The 22,998-nt window shown below is 41.7% G+C and overlaps 1 protein-coding gene and 1 pseudogene across 3 annotated transcripts in view; one reads left to right on the top strand and one right to left on the bottom strand.

The window, feature by feature from the left end:
- Positions 1 to 22,998, bottom strand: part of LOC311079122 (CD276 antigen homolog) — a 140,093-nt gene that overhangs the window by 44,868 nt on the left and 72,227 nt on the right. The window contains exon 1 of one of the 2 annotated variants that reach the window (XM_084108322.1): positions 11,706 to 11,851. The exons of the other annotated variant lie outside the window; for it this stretch is intronic. Within the exon in view, the coding sequence (XP_083964448.1) occupies positions 11,706 to 11,757 (52 nt within the window). The 5' untranslated portion in view covers positions 11,758 to 11,851. Of the gene's footprint in view, positions 1 to 11,705; positions 11,852 to 22,998 lie in introns of those variants that run through there. 2 annotated transcript variants of the gene reach the window in all.
- On the top strand, positions 15,211 to 21,160 carry LOC311097691 (annotated as a pseudogene). Its single transcript has 10 exons — positions 15,211 to 15,286; positions 15,444 to 16,268; positions 18,900 to 18,988; positions 19,084 to 19,143; positions 20,015 to 20,146; positions 20,227 to 20,282; positions 20,450 to 20,562; positions 20,649 to 20,724; positions 20,889 to 20,942; positions 21,076 to 21,160. The product of its transcript is annotated as an uncharacterized misc_RNA (transcript).

The following is a 22,998-nucleotide window of genomic DNA, read 5'->3' on the forward strand; positions in this document are numbered from 1 at the left end:
CATAGCGTCATTCTGACGTAGTGTCTCGTTCCCTGTTCTCAGGGAACATAGGTTACAGTCATAACCTGAGACGTTTCTTTTCTTTTTTCACAGTTTCTCTGCGCCTCCCTTGCGTTTTTTTCTCCATCTCTCTGAATATTTTGACCGCTGCACACACTCACACAGAGCCCAAAAATGGGAGTTGTTTAAGATGTGATCGTCATGGGCCGGTCTGTCAGAAAAAAACCCTACACTGACATTTGTTGACATTCATTACACCAGCACAGAGACCCCAGTGCCATCAATTAAGCAAAACAAAACAAAGACAAAAAGAATGGGCTGCCGATGTACGAGTTTTATGGGCCGTTCATACAAAAAAAAAAAAAAAAAAAAAGTATGAGATGTATTGGCCCAAAAAACAAGTCGACTCAGCTGGAAAATGCCCTATCTGCCAGATGGCCAGTCCGCCCCTTGTCTGTATGAAGCATGGCCTTTATTTCATGAGACCAGTGCAGCTATAGTAAGTATGATTTGTCAAATAAAAAATAAATAAAAAACAGAGTAAAGCGTAATTGAATGGTAATCAACTGTAAATTAATTTCAAGGAATAAATCAAGGAAAAACAGTAATATACTGTAAAATGTAACAGTCAGATTTATTAAACTAGGGTGATCATACATCCTCTTTTTCCCGGACATGTCCTCTTTCTGGACCTTAAAAATTATTTCTAGATCAACCAAATTGTCTGGGATTCAGCTTTTTCTTTCTACAGTCGCCGTTATTGCATTTCTTTAATCACCATTGGTCGGTCGGTCATGTACGTAACGCAAACATTGGTCAAACTGCATCTCAGTCATTACCCTCAGCACCACGAGAGCACAAGAGAGAGCCAGAGCGGTGTTTGTTTATCAACAGTGGCACATGGCTCCTGAACAGCGCATGGGCGTCACTAGGCCTAAACTTCAGCCTAGCCCCCCTAAAAAAATTGTGATTGACTGTACACTAATTCTTGATCACTTCAGTCCCCTTTAAAACATATGAAACCGGCTTCGGCTTCGCCCCGTCTTGTTATAATCAGCACGTTCCTCAAAATGCAGCTCCAAGCAGAGAACACGTCAGAAAACAGGCCTCTGTGTGTGTGTGTGTGTGTGTGTGTGTGTGTGTGTGTGCCTCATTGGTCTGTCACTGCTTGTCAATGTCAGAATATTTTAAATGAACCAATCAAATCAAAGTAGGCAGACTTTATGTTCACAGATTTTTAGCAGCGTGACCCGACGCTTCAGTTTACGGTCAAGTGCGAGATAAGATGTAAGTAGCTAACAGCGTTTAAAAAAAAGCCCAAATGTAAATTCACAGGTGATTTACAGAGACATTTCCTGTGTTTTCGTTTCAGTCGGGATCCGTGTAAAGCAGAATGCATGACCTGCAAAGCTGGCACGTACGTGTTGGCGCGTTTCCATTACAGATTTGTTCTAAATGTCGACAAAAAACTATTGCGAAATGACGGCGTTTCCATTAGCCGATGTTACGCGACTAAAACTTAAAGGTCCTGTTCTTCGTGATCCCATGTTTCAAACTTTAGTTAGTGTGTAATGTTGTTGTTAGAGTATAAATAATATCTGTAAAATTATAAAGCTCAAAGTTCAATGCCAATTAAGCGAGATATTTTATTTAACAGAAGTCGCCTACATCGAACGGCCGGTTTGGACTACATCCCTCTACTTCCTTCTTTAATGACGTCACTAGAACCGTTTTTTGACTAACCTCCGCCCACAGGAATACACAAAAAAGGGGGCGTGGCCTTGTTGCGCTCCCACGGAGAAGAGGAAGAGTTGCGTTTGTAGAGTGTGTTTGTCGCCATGTCGTCGAGACGCTGTTATTTTCATCCCCGAGTCAAATCACCTTTGTTTGGCCTTCCCTGAGCGCATGCATTTCCACGTTATGGTAAGAGGCGTGACCTTTCCGGGCAACGTGCGCTAAGCTGCTGTCAAATCACAACACAGGAACCGCTGGCACAATCAGAACTCGTTACGTATTTCTGAAGGAGGGACTTCATAGAACAAGGAAGTTATCAGCCCGTTCTTAGGACAGTGAAAACAGCGGTATACAGATAAGTAAATTGTGTGAAAAATACTGTGTTTTTTACACGCGAAACATGAACACATGTTATATTGCACACTGTAAACACAATCAAAGCTTCAAAAACACACGAAAAACGGGACCTTTAATCCACATAGCTCTCTCTATTTACTCCCGAAATCTGAGGCAGCCGCGGTGGAATTATTTTGTTTTTAAAGAAAATGCTCCCTCAACTCTACCGAAATTCGTTTATGTACTTGCGCACTTCTTATAACTTACTGTGTTTACTCAGCTCTTACGGTGATTTTCTGAAGTAAAACTGACGCTTCATCTTTTGTGTGATGTACAATAAACTTTATTAAACTCATAAGTATATTTTTGATCATCATTCGGACCTGGTCCGAAACAGCAGACTCGTAGGCTATTAATAATGGATACATACAAGCAGATGACAAATACGTTATAACCGTAATTAAACTACTAAACTATACCTGTTCCATCTCTATACAGCACTCTGACTCTGTAGGCATTATTGTCCGACTCGAAATGAACACCGTTACTGAGAGTTTCTGATATTATCATCATTCCGTGAGATGAAATTGTACTGACAGACTGAGCGCGAGCTCATGAAGCTCCGCCCCCTGCAGCAGCAGCTTATTTGCATTTAAAGGTCACACACTAAAACAGCACGTTTTTCTGAGCCCCAAAAAATGACAATTTAAACATGCTGTAAAAAATGATCTGTTGGGTATTTTGAGCTGAAAATTCACATACACACTCTGGGGACATCAGAGACTTATTTTACATCTTGTGAAAAGGGGCATAATACGGGACTTTTAATTTTTTCCTCTTGCGATAAGTCATTCCAAAAATCATGGCAACGGACATTGGTAGGTTTATGTATATCTCAGCCACTGCGCTAGCTATTATTATTAATCGAAGGAGACGTATGTGTGTTATCCAATCATTAATGGCAAGGAAAGACCCTTGAGAGCGGCACATATGAGGTGTTTATGGGTGTTTCTCCCTCATATCTGCCTCAAGGTCTTGATTGTGGCATTTCTTTGAGGTTTAGAATCCAGTAATCCTGTAATTCTTTTGTCTTTTATGAATTTAATAAAGAACTCTGTCTCGTATTCTGTCCAAACATACCACATTATCTACGTCAGGTGACCTGTAAATGCGCAAAAACTGTTTCCATTGCAGTTTTGCGAAATATTTCTTTTGCGAATTGCCTGAAAAACCACCTTATGCGAGCGCTAAAACTGTTTTTTGTGATAAATGGGAGTTTTTGTGAAATTGACGTGTTTCCATTGGCCGTATTTTCAGTTTTCAACTTGCGCAATTTGAAGAGTAATGGAAACACAGCTTCTGTCAAATAAAGGTACTAGCGACCTAGAAGCCCACATAAGGAAAGTATAAGAGAACATCAGGAGGACTGAACTAGTAGATTTTTTATTTTATTTTAACCTATGGCCATGAAAAGAAACAGTGTCATGTAAAAGGTGTTAAAAGCTAAACTATTATTAATTTTTGTTTTATATTATTCTATTGTTGCGGGCCAAATGTTGAATGGAAAGTATGTATTACTTTATGTATTAAAGTACAATAACATTGTTGCAAGGTTGTGAATGCATTTTTCAAGTATTTTTTGATGCATTCATCCAAACCACACCCCCACTCTTAGCCACGCCTCCCCAAACCACACCCCCACCCTTAGCCACGCCTCCCCAAACCACGCACCCACCCTTAGCCACACCTCCCCAAACCACACCCCCACCCTTAGCCACGCCTCCCCAAACCACGCCCCCACACATCAACCACGCCTCCCCAAACCACGCTCCCACCCGTTAACCACGCCCCGTCCTCTTTTCTGAAAACTAAAATATGGTCACCCTAATTAAACTGCAGGACTAGGCTAACTCTCACGAATTCAGCGTGAGACTCACGCAATCGTCACTTTTTACACGCTCTCAGGTCACACCATTTTTATTTTTTTCAATAACCACGCATAAACATTATTCTCTTAAAAATACAAACATCTACATACATGTTGCTTACATATTATGGTTGCCCTGTTTGTGCTATATAGAGTGAATTTACACCTTTGCCATTATCATGTTTATAAATAACTGAAAAAAGCACAAATGTCAGGGCATGTCAAAACATCCCAAGGGCCCCAAAACCACCTTAGACCCCAGAGGGTTAAAGGCAGATGAAACAGCACGCGGAGAAAAATCACGAAGCAAAGAGGACCGACACCGACAGACAAGACTGAGAAGGTTACTATTGATATGAAACAAATTCTCAGCTCTCTGATTCTGTCAATTTAATTACGAAATTCAAACAATAAACACCGTTTTGGCACTTGTAAATGTGACATGACAGATCTCTGACTGATCTCAGTTCAAGCGGCACGTGAACCGATCATCTGTTACTCTTTACACTAGTTAATAGTAAATAAACACGAATGATCAATAGGTAATTTGAAAGATACAGTTCAACTTACCGAAATGTAATAAAAGTGATCGATCATAAAACAGCTGGAGAACAATATGTCACGTAAAGTTACATTTACCTCAGGAAAGCCATTTAATGACCATAGCACGTTAGTTGGACTTAAAAAAAATGCTATAGAGAGGAGTATTTTGCTAAATATGATAACTATATTTCATTTTTATTTTTTCCCTATATCATTAATTACCAACAATTAACATAACACATTAACATATCTAATGTACCTAATATGTATCCAAAGGAATCAATATTGAATCAGATCAGAATCAAATCACAAGAATTGAAATCGTGAAATTTGTGTCAAGCAATAATAAAAACAGTAGCATACCAGTCATTGTACTTTGTAAACATTGTGTTGTCACTTAACTTAATAAAATTCTGTTTAGCTACCAAATGTTACCAAATGTTTAGCTACCAAATGTTTTGACAACCACAATACACTTATTGTGATGCAAGGTTTTTTTTTTTTTTTACATCCCCCCAATCCCAATCTACCCATTTTATGTCATGTTACATTTTCACTGTTTACAAAGGCAGGGCCTGCCATCTTGTATTTTGGCTTGTTGTTTCTGATTGCACTTTAACCCCAAGGGGGAAATCCAGATCAAATCCCAGAAGGGAATATCAAAACAAAAGAAAGTTAAAACTAGTTTTGAAAAATGTCTTTGTCATCTGCAGATTGATTTTAAGTAGGGGTAAAAAAATCGATTTAAATCGTAAATCGGATTTTTGTGTGAAAAAAGCCATATCGCCCAGCCCTAAGCTGAGTCTACTGTCACCTGACCAGTGCTCTTACGCTTTGGGCTTTACTTTACTCTTTTTCTTTTAGTAGAGGGAGTTTTAAAAAGTGCTTCATCCCTCATCGTCTCAGTGTCCAAACTCTCTTCAGCCTCTATAGATTCTGCCATATACATCTTCATCATGTGATACGTCAGTTTTATTTTCTACTTTGTCTGCACTAATCATCATTGTGTCACTGACGTGTTCCTTTACACTCTCCACATCTTCCTCATCTTCCTCATCCTCAGCAGTCTCACTTCTCCCAGCTTCCACATGCATATCTTCCCCAGCAGAAGCGGCAATGGTCCCAGCTTCAGCACTCCCACCCATCCTTTCATTATCAACAGTTTCAGCATCATTATCTCTACATGTACTTAATGTGGCCCTCCTTTCCACATCGGAAACATTTCATAATATTAGAGGAGGCAAAAACTACATACAGTAATCAAACCCATCGATTCTAAATTTGAAAGCCACATTCAATCATCTGCATCGTTCTTCAAAACCCTATAAACCTGTCGTCTAAAACAAACAACATGCTTACGATTTACAGCCAAGTGGGATCTTTTTCATTTGGCACACTACTTTACCATGCCTTGAAGCTCTGTAAGCAAGATTTAATGAACGGGGGAACATTGGACAACATAAGTTTTTCCGCTGGCTGAAGCAGCGGCATTACGGTAGTAAAGGTGTCTAACAACGCCATTCTGTACGATACTGTAACCGATGTTAGGGCCAAGGGACGATTACCACACTCCGGAGGAGCAGACACCAGAGGACACCAAGAGGCGGACAACAGAATGACTTTTAAAGGTCAGTTTTTATTCATTTAAAACAATAAAAACAGTGCTGAGAATGTTCGTGGCTGGAACCCGGTTTGGGAAGAGGAACTGGGGGGGGGGGGGAATATTCCTCTTCTCTACTGGCTCGTGGGTGGAACAATGGCTTCTTCTCGTCTTTTCGACTCATCAGAATGTGCTTGTAGGATGGACAGAGGCTTCTTCTCGCCTTCAGCTTTCCCCACGGACAGAGCAGGTAAGTATTCGGCTCGTGAAGATGTTCTTAGGACAGCCGATCGAATGAACAGCAGCTTCCCCACCTCTTCTGAGGGACAGACAGTAACGGTGGATCAGGCAATAACAAGTGAGACAGGACTGTGGTATTTTACCCGCCTTTACTCTCGTTCCGTGCGTAGCGGAGCGGCGTCGTTGGAAGAGTTCGTGAGACTGGACTTTCGTGGACGTGAGAGACAGTGCTCGTGGAGTGTGGTACTCGGGGTGCGTTGAGCTCTTTCCCTCCACACCGTACACTCAAGTGGGAACCTGGACACAGCTTTAGACAGATCAATTTGAAGGAATCTTCACAGTCATAAGTCAATATTCATCCATCAAAGTTTCAGAGGAAACGCAGTCGTTTGATCTCACCACACTTGTGCATAAATCACTCTTGTAAATCCTCACACGTGCGCATTTCACTCTTTCAGACACTGCAAACTCACTTCATCTCCACAGTGATTAATCGACTCGTTTCTCTTCTCTCTGAAGGGTGAATGACTCGAAGAATAATGTTTTCAGAAGATCAGCATGAACACATCAGCGATCCTCCCAGCTGTTCCAGTTACTACGCTTCGTTCTGTCAACAAGATCACACACATTCATTGCGTTGCTGTTTGTGGTTTCTTCAGAAAACTCACTAAATGAGCATGCCTCGGGGAATCTCACAGTAGAACTCCGATCCGGCATTAAACCTTCAGCCTTCCTATTTCACCGCCGCTGTCAGAACACACACTGCTGCCTACCCGTCCTCACACACTGCTCAAACACTCCCTTTTTATGCTCCTTTTCCTGAGCACATGCTTCAATGAAGCGCAGCTGATTTGCTTCAGCTGGCACTCGTTATGGCCAACACTCAACAGAGCCAGATTTAGAACCAATGAGGAATCTTTTTGGATTTGCTAGGTTTTCACCCGGTGACACCCTCCCCCACCGGATCCGTTCTAGTCCCGAGAACGGGGCCCAGACTCCCATTCTCCGTATCTTGCAGGGGGCACTCCTCGGGTCTCCCGCTGAGAGCGTCGAGCTGGAGCAGCGGGTTCTTCCTCTCTTTGCTCCGGAGTGGGGGCTCTACGGATCATAGCCCAGCCCACCCAAGGTGGTGCAGGGGCCACAGGCACTAGCGCCTCTGGCTCTTGTCTCGGGTAATTGGGACAGGGGCGCAGCAAGTTTCGGTGCAGGACTCTCACAGGGCCGGGCTTACCCTCGGGACGGATGGTGTACACGGGCTGGTCAGGCCTCTGCCGTTGCTCCACTACGTAGGGGGTGGTCTCCCACCGGTCGCTAAGTTTCCCCTTCCCTTTGCGCCGGTTATCCCGTACCAGCACCCGTTCTCCGGGCAACAAAGGGGCCTCTCGGGCAGTGCGGTCATACAAGCGCTTGTTTATCTTGGCTGCTACGTCGAGATGTTTGGATACCTTGTCGTAGGCAGAGTGGAGTTGGCGGTGGTGTCGGTGTACCCATTCGGTGGTGGTGGCAGGGGCCTCAGCTGGAGCCGTCCCCAACAGCAGATCCATGGGCAGACAGGGAGAGACATGAACATAATTCAAGGCTTACGTTTCCTTCAGCATTCTCTTCAGCAGCAGACAGGGAGAGGCATGAACATAATTCAAGGCTTACGTTTCCTTCAGCATCCTCTTCAGCAGCACAGGGAGAGACATGAACATAATTCAAGGCTTACGTTTCCTTCAGCATCCTCTTCAGCAGCACAGGGAGAGACATGAACAATTCAAGGCTTACGTTTCCTTCAGCATCCTCTTCAGCAGCAGACAGGGAGAGACATGAACATAATTCAAGGCTTACGTTTCCTTCAGCATTCTCTTCAGCAGCAGACAGGGAGAGGCATGAACATAATTCAAGGCTTACGTTTCCTTCAGCATCCTCTTCAGCAGCACAGGGAGAGACATGAACATAATTCAAGGCTTACGTTTCCTTCAGCATCCTCTTCAGCAGCACAGGGAGAGACATGAACATAATTCAAGGCTTACGTTTCCTTCAGCATTCTCTTCAGCAGCAGACAGGGAGAGGCATGAACATAATTCAAGGCTTACGTTTCCTTCAGCATCCTCTTCAGCAGCACAGGGAGAGACATGAACATAATTCAAGGCTTACGTTTCCTTCAGCATCCTCTTCAGCAGCACAGGGAGAGACATGAACATAATTCAAGGCTTACGTTTCCTTCAGCATCCTCTTCAGCAGCACAGGGAGAGACATGAACATAATTCAAGGCTTACGTTTCCTTCAGCATTCTCTTCAGCAGCAGACAGGGAGAGGCATGAACATAATTCAAGGCTTACGTTTCCTTCAGCATCCTCTTCAGCAGCACAGGGAGAGACATGAACATAATTCAAGGCTTACGTTTCCTTCAGCATTCTCTTCAGCAGCAGACAGGGAGAGGCATGAACATAATTCAAGGCTTACGTTTCCTTCAGCATCCTCTTCAGCAGCACAGGGAGAGACATGAACATAATTCAAGGCTTACGTTTCCTTCAGCATCCTCTTCAGCAGCACAGGGAGAGACATGAACAATTCAAGGCTTACGTTTCCTTCAGCATCCTCTTCAGCAGCAGACAGGGAGAGACATGAACATAATTCAAGGCTTACGTTTCCTTCAGCATCCTCTTCAGCAGCAGACAGGGAGAGACATGAACATAATTCAAGGCTTACGTTTCCTTCAGCATTCTCTTCAGCAGCAGACAGGGAGAGGCATGAACATAATTCAAGGCTTACGTTTCCTTCAGCATCCTCTTCAGCAGCAGACAGGGAGAGACATGAACATAATTCAAGGCTTACGTTTCCTTCAGTATCCTCTTCAGCAGCAGCTTCAGCACCTTCTTTGTTTTAATGCGATGTTCCCTGGCCAGCACAGCTTCGTCACAGTTCCATCACCCGCGCAGTCTGCAACGTCCCACACATGTGCACACAACGCAAGTTGCACAATTCTTCACACGTGATACGATGAATAAGCACTGCAATCCACAAACCTCAATATGAATAAGGCAGTTGCTCGGGTCCAGATGGAAAGTTGACAGATGTCTCATTTGTATGCTGAAATAGAACAGTAATCTCCGGCGCTGCCCGTCCCACATCACACTTCTCTCTTCTCTCTTCTCACAGCTTCTCTCCGTTACCTCTGCGTGTCCCTCTGCCCTCGGTCACCTGTCATTGCTGCACTCCACTCCCCCCACCGCGCTCTGTCCATCGTGTCCTACTTCTCCCCTGAACTGCCCCCCTCAAGCGAATTCAATACGAATTGTATCTTCTGGGCTTCGCAGAGCCCTTGCAGTCCGGCCAAGTATTCTACTTGCGCTCTCCAGTCCGTTAAACTTAACTCTGAGCCAAACCCACCATACTTCTGGGCCCACGGGACTCCCATAAACATAGATGCCATTGGTTGTCGGGCAGCTGGCAAATCTTCGTCCGCCATCCTGGGTCCTCTGGCCGCTCAACTCCGAGTGGTAATCCTGCCGACTACGCCAAAAGTTATGTAACCGATGTTAGGGCCGAGGGACGATTACCACACTCCGGAGGAGCAGACACCAGAGGACACCAAGAGGCGGACAACAGAATGACTTTTAAAGGTCAGTTTTTATTCATTTAAAACAATAAAAACAGTGCTGAGAATGTTCGTGGCTGGAACCCGGTTTGGGAAGAGGAACTGGGGGGGGGGGGGAATATTCCTCTTCTCTACTGGCTCGTGGGTGGAACAATGGCTTCTTCTCGTCTTTTCGACTCATCAGAATGTGCTTGTAGGATGGACAGAGGCTTCTTCTCGCCTTCAGCTTTCCCCACGGACAGAGCAGGTAAGTATTCGGCTCGTGAAGATGTTCTTAGGACAGCCGATCGAATGAACAGCAGCTTCCCCACCTCTTCTGAGGGACAGACAGTAACGGTGGATCAGGCAATAACAAGTGAGACAGGACTGTGGTATTTTACCCGCCTTTACTCTCGTTCCGTGCGTAGCGGAGCGGCGTCGTTGGAAGAGTTCATGAGACTGGACTTTCGTGGACGTGAGAGACAGTGCTCGTGGAGTATGGTACTCGGGGTGCGTTGAGCTCTTTCCCTCCACACCGTACACTCAAGTGGGAACCTGGACACAGCTTTAGACAGATCAATTTGAAGGAATCTTCACAGTCATAAGTCAATATTCATCCATCAAAGTTTCAGAGGAAACGCAGTCGTTTGATCTCACCACACTTGTGCATAAATCGCTCTTGTAAATCCTCACACGTGCGCATTTCACTCTTTCAGACACTGCAAACTCACTTCATCTCCACAGTGATTAATCGACTCGTTTCTCTTCTCTCTGAAGGGTGAATGACTCAAAGAATAATGTTTTCAGAAGATCAGCATGAACACATCAGCGATCCTCCCAGCTGTTCCAGTTACTACGCTTCATTCTGTCAACAAGATCACACATACTGCCCGCAAACAAAGGTTAGTTGCACACTGGTGATGGTCAATCTTCAAATGTGGTTTTCTCAACAGGGAATCAATGGAAGGGTGCACTTAACTTTTCCTCGGTGAATCACTCAATATCCTGCAGTGGTTTCCTCTCTCACTTACTTCATTGCGTTGCTGTTTGTGGTTTCTTCAGAAAACTCACTAAATGAGCATGCCTCGGGGAATCTCACAGTAGAACTCCGATCCGGCATTAAACCTTCAACCTTCCTATTTCACCGCCGCTGTCAGAACACACACTGCTGCCTACCCGTCCTCACACACTGCTCAAACACTCCCTTTTTATGCTCCTTTTCCTGAGCACATGCTTCAATGAAGCGCAGCTGATTTGCTTCAGCTGGCACTCGTTATGGCCAACACTCAACAGAGCCAGATTTAGAACCAATGAGGAATCTTTTTGGATTTGCCAGGTTTTCACCCGGTGACAATACCGTTTACTTTTTCAATAGTAGGCAAATCAAGAAATCCTATCAAACGAGAAGCTGATAATATACTATTGAAACCAACAACTTATCCTGCAGTCAAAACACATTGTTCCACCGAAACATTAATCTGTTCGAGTTTGACACCGTGTCTACGCGACATCCGGTCTAAATTCACCCGCTCTGAGGACGCCATTACCACACAGCAAACGCTGGATAGCGGCGATTTTCTATCCACAAAAAAAAAAAAGACAAAAAAACTCTACCTAGCCTGTTATACAATCCCAAAATGACACTTAGAAAAGTTTAAGTAGAAACTATTTTAAGTAGAAACAGTGAGAGAGAGAGAGAGAGAGAGAGAGAGAGAGAGAGAGAGAGAGAGAGAGAGATAATCATAATATAATAGGCTACATACCATCAGCGATCATCAGCAGTGCTGACATCAAAACACAGCTCGTCTGGTGCATCTTCAAATGCTAAATTAAACCAAAACGATGTCTTTTAGCTATAAATTACCACAAATATAGATGTTTCGCTGACGGAAGCTCATGTTCGTGAAATGTCTGCAGAACAGTTACTTTCACTCATGGAAGTTCACTTGTTGTCACGACACGCATATGAGAGGGTGATAGTCCAAGTGCAGTTTTATTGGGTAATCCGTAATCATAAATTCAGGAACAGGCAAAAGGTCAAGATCCATGTAAGTGTAACCGTGACGTTTATGCCTAACTGAGTCCCGACTACGCCACCGGGGTTATATACCCACGGAAATAACAGCAACACAAGTTCAAATAGACAATACTTGATAGAAGAACGAAGACGTGGCTTTCAAGCTCAAATAATTTTATTGACAATGAAGCATAATTCTCTGAATCAAGCACTTTTAATTATTAATAATATAAAAAGAGGACTAAGAATTTAATACACATAGACGTTAGGTCAATTATTAGATTTCACAACCCACCAGTCTTACGGTAGGAGAGACCAAGCCTGTGTGAAAAAGAGGAAAAGTCATTGGGCCACGGACCCGCCGCCCTAAGAGTACACACCACACGTGCACGGTTCTCAATAAGATTAATACAACCACTTCTAATAAAAGTACAGTGAATAATACCAACCACTCTACACTCCCAAACCAATACACATGCAGTGCAGGAAATCTCACGCCACATGCAGTGAAGGGAAAAGCCCAGACGACCCCAGAGAAAGGCACTCCCACACAGGCTGGCTCCTAAGACAAAAAGGGATATAGATTAAAACTCCCATTTACACATCACATACACCACAGCGGTTGGTCTAAACCAAACTCAAATGATAAAAAAAAACAATTTACAAAAATAAATCATAAACAAAACAGCAGGGCCTAGACGTCAGAGATCCACATGTATAGGACTCCAAACAGAAAGATCTCTGATGAAATCCAAAAGTGAAATATAAACGGGGTAATACAGCTCGTTGCTATGGGTTAAACACGGCATCCAGCGCTCGACACTAACCCCATTCAAACGCCCACGCGCTATCACTCTTTCATCAAGGACTTTCTACCTCGCTATGGCGCTTCTGGGTCACAACACCGGAAGGAGACGGAAAAGGTCAGAACGTCAGGAGGTTGTGCCGTCTACTGACTGTTGCGCTATTTATAGTAAAATAAACACACGCCCACCCCGTACAGAATCCTTATTCACTCGGTCACATAAGCAGTCCAAAAACAAGAAATAAACACTTAACCAAACCAAGACAGACTCTGGGAAGCGGGTGACAAAATACAAGGATTCCAGAACAAGTGATAAAACAGACACTAACAAGGTGAGTGGGAACAGTTGAGTGTGATAATGAATAATGAGTCCGACACGGGTGATGGGGATTGTAGTCCAATAGTGACTGACACCTGTGGGGGAAGAGGACCTCTAGTGGCTACCCAGCGGACATCACCCATACATTGTGACACTTGTATTATCAGGAAGTCTAACTTACGACGGACTATGATGACAGCTCGCTCACGAGCGAGGGCGGGTCTGTGTTGAAATGCTGCTGTCAATCAACAAATGATCTAATAAAAATATATAGGCTATATCAACTGTTAAATAACAGATATAAGATAAAAATAATAACATAACAAATATAAATAAACTCTTTCACTCACAAAATTTTTTTTTTCTTTGTCAACATAAATACATTATGCGTCCTCTGGTGGTGTGAAAGAGAAATTACATGAATACAAAATATAAATACATCTCCATTTTCCCTCATTTAGAGAACACTACCCACCACTCTTTTTTTAATCAGTTGTTTTGAATCTCAATTTTGACAAAAATGCCATGGTGACATAATTAATTGGTGATGAAATATGCAGTAAACTCATTTCTAAAGAAATGAAGACCTAATGTGTGTGTGTGTGTGTGTGTGTGTGTGTGTGTTTGTAATAGTTTTTCACCCCTGTAGCTCATTTCTAAAGGGTTAATTCATGTTAACCCTTTAGAAATGAGCTACAGGGGTGAAAAACTATTACAAACACACACACACACTTACATTACATTTACATTTACATTTACATTTAGTCATTTAGCAGACGCTTTTATCCAAAGCGACTTACAAATTAGGACTAAATTAAGTGAGTCATCATGAAGAGGCAAAAACAACGCAAGAAGTGCTCAAGATACGAAGTTCAGGCATTATTCAGAGTAGCATAAGCCCGATAAGTGAGGTTTTAAAGGGAAAGGGAAGGTTTTTTTTTTTTTTTATGAGGTTAAGTGCTCACGGAAGAGATGGATTTTCAGCTGTCTTCTGAATGTTGTCAGGGATTCTGCATTCCGGATGACGGTGGGGAGAGCGTTCCACCAGCATGGAACTGTGAATGAGAATGTTCTGGAAAGTGATTTTGTGGCTTTCTGTGATAGAACCACGAGATGTCGCTCTTTGACCGATCGTAGGCTTCTGGTAGGGATGTAGGCTCGTGGGAGTGAGTGAAAGTAGGAGGGAGCTGAGCCTGTGATAGATCTGTAAGCAAGCGTCAATGCCTTGAACTTGATGCGAGCAGTGAGAGGTAGCCAGTGCAGAGAGATGAACAGAGGAGTGACGTGGGCCCTTTTGGGCTCGTTGAAGACAAGACGAGCTGCAGCGTTCTGAATCATTTGTAGAGGTTTAGTTGCACATGATGGAAGTCCAGCCAGAAGAGCATTGCAGTAGTCAAGCCTAGAAATGACCAGGGCCTGGATGAGAAGTTGTGTTGCAACTTCTCGAATGCTTCAACATTTCCTGACCTCTTATGCATTTTCAAGATTTCCAGGAGGACAAAAACACACTTCAAGTTTTGCCCATTCAATAACACAATATGACAGAATTAAGATTCATAAGGAATTTCTTACAGGATTCAGTTGCATTATATGATGAACACTAAAAGACTTCTGTCAGTAATCTTTGAAATGCTTCATACGTCATTAATATTCAGCATGTTTTCTCCTAAAGATGGATGAGTATCACAGACTCTCAGACGCCAGTGCTGTCAGCAGTTCCTCAGATCACAGCATGAACGTTTCTCCTGGCGTGATCAGTGAGTACAAATATCACACACAATATGAGCATATTGCAGAGTAATCATCAAATCGTTCTTAGAAAACACAATCTGATGGCAATGGTAGACCAGAGTCAGGCGAGGACTGAAAACTGCGTCTTATTTTTTTTATGTTTTCCTCTATAAGTATTAAAGGTTTATTAGGTCCTAAAGTTCAGAAGTACAACATGTTCTGTTCACAAACAGAGATGAACTGGAGGATCTGGATCAAACCATTGATGAACATCTACAAGATCATGAGGATCTCCAGCGACTGGTGGCTGAATGTGGAGGAAACTTTCACTGTTTCAATAACAAGAGTAAACATGGTGATCAAGTCCCAGAACTACTGCAGTAGATTGAAGGAATGATGATGAAGAACGGAGGGAAATTTATCATGGACCAAATGAGGAGGAGTGACAGCAAGGACAATCTTGATATCAACTGTAAGATGATTTGTTGTTGAAAATTAATTCAGTACATGCAAGTTATTCATTGAGTGTGTAAGGCACTTATATTTCTCATGCTTAGAGCATTGTCATATTAACAATACTGAGATTTAATTATGCAGTGCATTGATGTGGTTTGATGTTTCTGTTGTAGTTTCATCAGAAGATCCAGATCAGATTCAGATTCAGATCAGACTGGTTCTGCTGGGAAAAACTGGATGTGGGAAAAGTGCCACTGGAAACACCATCATCGGCAGAAACCTTTTTAAATCTACAGCCATTTCAAACTCTGTGACGAAACGGTGTCAGGCAGAAACTACAGTGAGGATCGGTAAAGAGATCTCGGTGATCGACACTCCTGGACTTTATGATCATAAACTCAGTGAAGATTAGATTAAAACTGTTATAGTGAAATGCATAATGTTATCCTCTCCTGGACCACACGCTTTTATTATCGTCGTTAGAGTAGGTCGATTCACTGAGGAGGAGAAAAACACAATACAGCAGCTCAAAGAAGTGTTCGGGGAACAGATACTAAAATACACCATGATCATCTTCACCCATAAAGATCAGTTAGAGAAGGAGAATAAAACCATTGAAGAGTTTCTACAGGAAAGTGATCCAGATCTTCAATCCCTCATACAGAGCTGTGGAAACCGGTTCTTCTGTTTAGATAATGAGTCTGCCAGTTTCCCACAGTTCAAAGATCTGATCGGAAAAATAGAGAAGATGGTGGCAGAAAGTGGAGGGACACACTTCATCAATGACACCAAACACATTCAGGAGATTGTGAGTCAGAAAATGGTTGGGAAAGTGGAGCATTCAGGTTCAGCGGAAGTGTCTCTATGTGAAGATTCGATCCTGACTGGTGAATACATATCAGATATAGTCAGACTCATGAGGGAGGTAGGGGATGATTTAGAGAGCTCCATAAATGAGCTTGAGAGAAGAGGAATCAGTCATACAGAGGCCGTGATTGGTGCACTCAGAGCCACAGGGAAACTATCAAAACAGGACATGTGTGCAATTCAGTGAGAAACATAATGATCAGACAAACATCAGTCATCTTGTTTAGCATTGATCGCTAATAAGAAAAATCGATATGTCTGATGTACTGAATATATACAGAGTATATGAATATATTTGTGCATTGTAATTATATTACATAATAATATATATATATATTTTTTTCTTGTAAAGTATGTCTTCCTTAATGTTATAACACTTCATAAAGTGATCCCCAGCCATGAGATCAAAACACAATTTACAGTGATGGTAATTGAGAGTTTTCTGTATATTTCATAAAAATATTGTAATTAAATATTTTTTTATAATGTAATTAAATTTTGAAAATTCATGAGTGGGTTCTGTTCTTATTATTGCAGATTTTAATCAAAACACAACATTTTCAAGATGGCATTAATGAAAACGAGATGTTCTGTTGTGTGTCTCAGTGTCTAAACTTCAACCTGCATTTAATTTCATTGGGATTTTGTGGAAAGACGACCAATCAGATTTTCATTGGATATTGTGTGTCAAAGGATCAGCTAGAGGTGGGAAATGATCAGTCATGGGAAGTCAAACAATCCAGCTGAACAGCGGTGTGTGTGTGTGGCAGAATCGATAATTCACATTTTAATTTAATAAGTATTTACAGTAGGCTTCGCTGATCTCATGGACCGTTGGAATTTAGCAAGAGTGTTCCTTAGTACTTCCTAGGAGACTACCAAAATACCAAAATCGCCCGGTTCCAGATCTTCAATGGATACACCATGTGTTAACACAAGATCGAGTGTGTGGCCCTGTAAATGAGTGGGGCCTTTCACCCACTGAATTAAATCAAAGGAGTCAGTAAGACTAATACATTGATTGACAAATGTGTTTGACTGGCTGCACACATGAACGTTGAAATCTCCAAGAATTATTACTTTATCAAACTTTGATATGATGTTGCCAAGAAAATTAGCAATTTCAATTTCATTTAGAAAGTCTGTGTGTGCTTTAGGAGGATGATAAAGCACAACAGTGTCCATTTCAAGTTTTAGCAGTTGTAGTTTGAAACTGTTTAAATCATCTGTCATCAGAGTAGTACACTTAAAACTATCTTTAAAATTAGACAAGTCTCTTCCAAAACAGCGGTGTCGTCTCGATTCTTCCCTCGATAGCTTTTCATAGCTTTTCTTCCAAGCAGCAAGTGTCTTAATCTCATGGCGACAGTCTCCATCTGCAGTGATCTTGAAGCCCACTGGATGCCATGATCTTAGTTTTCTTAATGTTGAGTTTCAAGCCTACTTTTCACAGTATATATTATACAATAAACACATTTCAAATATATGAACAAATATTGGACAAAACTCTTAAGTTAAAACTGAATCCTTTATTTTAAATCAGCTTTAGTATATTAGTCAATACATCAAAATATATGTTCTTCTTTAAATCATTACTAAATTATTCTCAATTAGATATCATTACAAAGTGCATTTTTAAAAAGTGCACTTATGTGTGTTAACAGTTATGAAAGTGTTTTTTTTTCTTTAAGGATACTTTTAATTTTAGTAATATAATATTTTATCTGCAAGTACCTTTTTTATTATTATTTAAAAAGTAACTTTACATATTCTTTAGCATATATGTCTTCAGCAAACAATGGAATTACAAATATGTGTATATATCCATATATGGCCATATATCAGATTTCCGTATGGGATAATTTAGGCTATTTTGTGAAATTGGGGGTAACTGTCTTTGTTCTGATCAATCTTGATTTAAACTTAAACTTGATTTAAATTAAGCATCCCTCAAAATGACTAACCCTAACCCACCAAACACTAAACCTCTGTTAATTCTCAAAAAGAACAGAAATCAGTCAGTCTGGTTAGTAATGAGTGAAGCTGGTAATGCTGTTTGTGGAGTTGTTTAATCCTCCTCTGCTGAGATCTTCACAGATTTAATGACTTTATCTTCAGTTGATTTCATCTTGGGCCTAGTCCACATGTACACGAGTTTTTCCTCCTCCGTTTAAAAATAAATCTTGTCCACATGAAAACGAGCTTGCCAAACCAACAGGTGGCGATATGACCATAACCGTAAATCCATGTTGGCCAATCAGAAGTCTGCTGGAAAACAGGTTATTCTGGTAGGCTGACAACATGTTGTCATGAGCAGTTTGTGGTGTAGTTTTGCATTCTGACACTTCTGTTGCGCAATATAATGAGAACTTTTCCGCAGTCAAAAAGTTAATCACAATCCTGCCTGCCATTCTCTCGCTCAGACCCTACACAGGTATTTTTCCTGGAAGTCATGTGATTTACTGGAAAGAAAGAGCAGACACCTGGCATTTCAGTTACATGCAGATCCTGATCCTGTTTTTCCAGAAAAAAACAGTTGATTTAGCTTGTAGTTCAGTTTTAGATAATTTCTTCAAGAGTCATTTGGTTCCTATCCAGACCACCTTCAGATTGAGCTGAGATATATCAATTACTGACGGCTTTAATGACATTTAGTTTGTTTGCTGCTGCTGTTTCATTCTTTTCTTAAATGTGAGGGATGAAGATACACTTGACCTTGTATATTTTATACGATCATACTTCATATTTTCTGTCTCTTTCAGTGATCAAGAGATCCAGTCCAGATGATCCAGTGATCCGGGTTCTTCTGATGGGCAGAAACGGCTCTGGGAAACGCAGAGGATTCTCAGAAGTACAACAGAGGTGGAGGTGTACTGACAGTCGAAACTCTTATGAGAGATGAAGCTCCTCCTGTTAATCACACAACTGCTCACATAAACACTGCAGGGCAATCAGAAGCAGAGATTCCAGCAGGAGAACCAGACCTTCATTATTACCGACTCACAGGTATGAGGTTACTATTCGATTACTGTAAAATTCTGTTGTTAAGGATTCTGTGATTGGCAGGTTTATAAATTGTATTGTGAAATTGTATTGTTTCACGGAGGAGGAGAAGAGGATGTTTCACATTCATTACAACGACAAGAAAAAGACAAAAGAGAGCACAGAGCCATATATTTTATATTGTGTATTTGCACTGATATATACAGTACATGCGCTTTTTATACGCTTCTGTTGTGCAGCTCTGCATTTCACCAACATAATCATTGTTTCATTGTAAACTAAATGTTCAATTTATTTGATTGGTGAAATATAGATTCAACTCAATTGATTTGACATGATTTTGATGAGTAAAATGTATCAAATTAATAAAATGGAAAATAATTCTGACTCTCTAACAATTAGGCCACGACTGACCCATAATGTATATTGGTATATTTGAGCTAAAAAAATAAAATAATAAACTGAAGTTTAATGACGTTTCAAGCATCACATGACCACGGGGTCTCTGATGTCACTCAGAGCCGGCACTAACACACTGTAAATCTGCATATTTCAGTCACTAATGAACGCCTGAGTGTGACAGTCGTGCCGCAATAGTGTCATATCTGTAATTATTTATTCAAATTTATAAGACTTAATCTGTCATTTATTGTTTTAAAACAGGTTCTTCATTTGAGCTGAGTCATGTCTAACATCAGTGTGTGCTGTGGAGAGATTGAGAGCGCTGTGGGGTTTGTGTATGTGATTCTGCCCGTTATACTGAATCACACACTCAGTGAAGACTGTGAGCAGAGCTGGTATTCAGAGGTAACACACACACTGACACACACATGTACGCACACACTCATGATCTGATCCTCTTGTGTGTGTTCAGGACGGGCGTCTGATAGCAGATCCATCAGATCCTGAAACACTGAGTGATCCTGTTATTTCAGTCTCATCTGATCGTCTCGTCACGTCTCGCTGTGTGAATGTCCTTCATGAGATCCTCTGTGACGCTTCAGGAGTAAATCAACTCTCAACACATCATTCCTCTGTTTTCATATTTAATCTTTCATTCTCTAATGCTTCTTTCTTTCATCACAGTCTCATCACAGTCTTAAGACCCTGTTCAGAGGTGAGAGAGACTGTGTAAAACATCAGTGTGTCCTGAATCAGACTAAACTGTGTTGAACTGAATCTTCTGTAAGTGAATCATGATGATTGTGATTGTGTTTTTCAGTGAGGAATGAAACTGCAGCGACTCCAAACTCAGGTGAGTTTCAGCTGATAAACGTGTGTCTAATTCACTAATAAAACACTGATTCAGATCTGATTCAGACTCAGTCCAGTGTGAATGTTTTCTGTCATATTGTCTGATATTTGTGATCGTTGTGTGTTTTAAAGATGTGAATGAAGTGACTCCATCTCTCCAGATCTCAGGTAAAACATCAAGAGCTTTAAACATAAACTCTAATATTGATTAATCATTATAGATCAGCTGATCTGATGTTTGATCACTTGTATAGATCAGTTGTGGTGGCTGTTTGCTCTCTTCATCTTCATCATCTTCATCTGTTTTATACTGCGTAAAAGGATCTTCAGGTGAGTTATGAGTGTTTAATTGTGTCTAAAAGAATTAAATAGTCATGAAAATCAATTTGACAAAGTCATATTAAAGGACGCCTAAACTATAAAATCTCTCTGAATAAATAGAAAATGCTTTGCTGAATATAATAGTGTTTAATAATCAGTCAATGTGTTGTCAGGTATTTTCCGAAAGCAGAGACGATCATCTTTCAGCGTAATGATCCAGAAAACAGGTGAGAGTGAATCAAAGCGAGAGAAATAAAGACTTGAAGAGAGTTTGACTGAATCAGAAGAAGTGAAACAGACGTTCAGCTGAGACTCTGTGAATGAAGCTTGATCTGCTGAAACTGAGTGTGTTTCTCTCAGGGATCCTGAATCTGAGGATGATTCACTGAAGAAGCTCAAATCTGATGAATCTGATTCACTGCAGTTCAACATCTCCACAGGATGATCTTCATCATCTTCATCATCATCATCATCTTCATCATCATCATCTTCACAGAAAGGGATTTTAGTTAATTCTGAGCTTCTCAACTCTTTTCATTCCCTCCTCTGTTTTATTAATGCTGTTTTATTCTTAAAGGTACATTGTGTAATATTTAGGAGGATCAGACATTAATGCAGTATAATATACCGGACCGTATAAATGATAATGAACCGTAATATGAATGAACTGTTATGTTTTTATTACCTTAGACTGAGGTATTTCTGTCTACACACACCGCGGGTCCGCTTACATCGACATTTGTCTACAGTGGCCCTAAACGGACAAACGCGTTTCATCACTATGGTAAAGTTATAACAATGAAAGTTAAAATCGGGGGCAGGGTTTCATAAAATAAAAGTTTCCCCAGGCGCCACCATCTTGTAGCAGACCATCACCTGCTGTTAGCATCCCATTGACTCCCATTCATTTTGGCGTCACTTTAGTCTTTGACAGTGACTAACTTTACATCTGAGGCTTTTAAGACTCCATTTGTCCATTATTTATTTCTAAAGAAACACGACAATGTATAAAAGGCTCCATTTCCTTGTTTCTTACGTTATGGCCCTGTAGAAGCAGTTTTTGTAAAAGTAGGCTAACGATTGCGTCATAACCACGCGACTCTCTGTCGCACAGTAGAGAGATTACCGTATGGACAGGAGGAGAAGCTCGCGGGCAATCGGGGGGACGTGGAGGAAAAATGACAATACAATTAATCAGAATACTTAGCAAAAGTTGCTCCTGCTCCTAGCTCATGGACAGCTCCTACTCACACTCTCCGTCTCTGCAAGATTCAGATTTCTCTCGGCACAGCCACTAGAAGACAGACGGGTTGCTCACATCACGTCTACGTCGTCAAGCTCAGTGTGAGTCTGTGCAGTCGCTCAGCCATCAGGAAGTGAGTGCTTCTAATTGACTTCACTTGTCTCCGTTGAAACCTATGGGGTCGCTGTGTCCAGTTTATATACTGTCTATGGGGAAAATTAGTGAGGGAGAAAGTGCGCTGAGTGTCCGGCAGATGGCGCCAAATCTTAGAGCGCTGAACACTGCACTGAACAAAGAGTCGAGCGCTGAACACTGCACTGAACAAAGAGTCGAGTGCTGTACACTGTACTGAACAAAAGAGTCGAGTGCTGTACACTGTACTGAACAAAAAGTCGAGCGCTGAACACTGTACTGAACAAAGAGTCGAACGCTGAACACTGTACTGAACAAAGAGTCGAGCGCTGAACACTGTACTGAACAAAGAGTTGAACGCTGAACACTGCACTGAACAAAGAGTCGAACGCTGAACACTGCACTGAACAAAGAGTCGAGTGCTGTACACTGTACTGAACAAAAGAGTCGAGCGCTGAACACTGTACTGAACAAAGAGTCGAACGCTGAACACTGTACTGAACAAAGAGTCGAACGCTGAACACTGTCCTGAACAAAGAGTCGAACGCTGAACACTGCCCTGAACAAAGAGTCGAACGCTGAACACTGTCCTGAACAAAGAGTCGAGCGCTGAACACTGTACTGAACAAAGAGTCGAGCGCTGTACACTGTCCTGAACAAAGAGTCGAACGCTGAACACTGTACTGAACAAAGAGTCGAGCGCTGAACACTGTCCTGAACAAAGAGTCGAACGCTGAACACTGTACTGAACAAAGAGTCGAACGCTGAACACTGTCCTGAACAAAGAGTCGAACGCTGAACACTGCACTGAACAAAGAGTCGAACGCTGAACACTGTCCTGAACAAAGAGTCGAGCGCTGAACACTGTACTGAACAAAGAGTCGAGCGCTGTACACTGTCCTGAACAA

This window comes from Abramis brama (genome assembly GCF_963993115.1).
Source record: "Abramis brama genome assembly, chromosome: 1".
Taxonomy (NCBI): Eukaryota; Metazoa; Chordata; class Actinopteri; order Cypriniformes; family Leuciscidae; genus Abramis; species Abramis brama.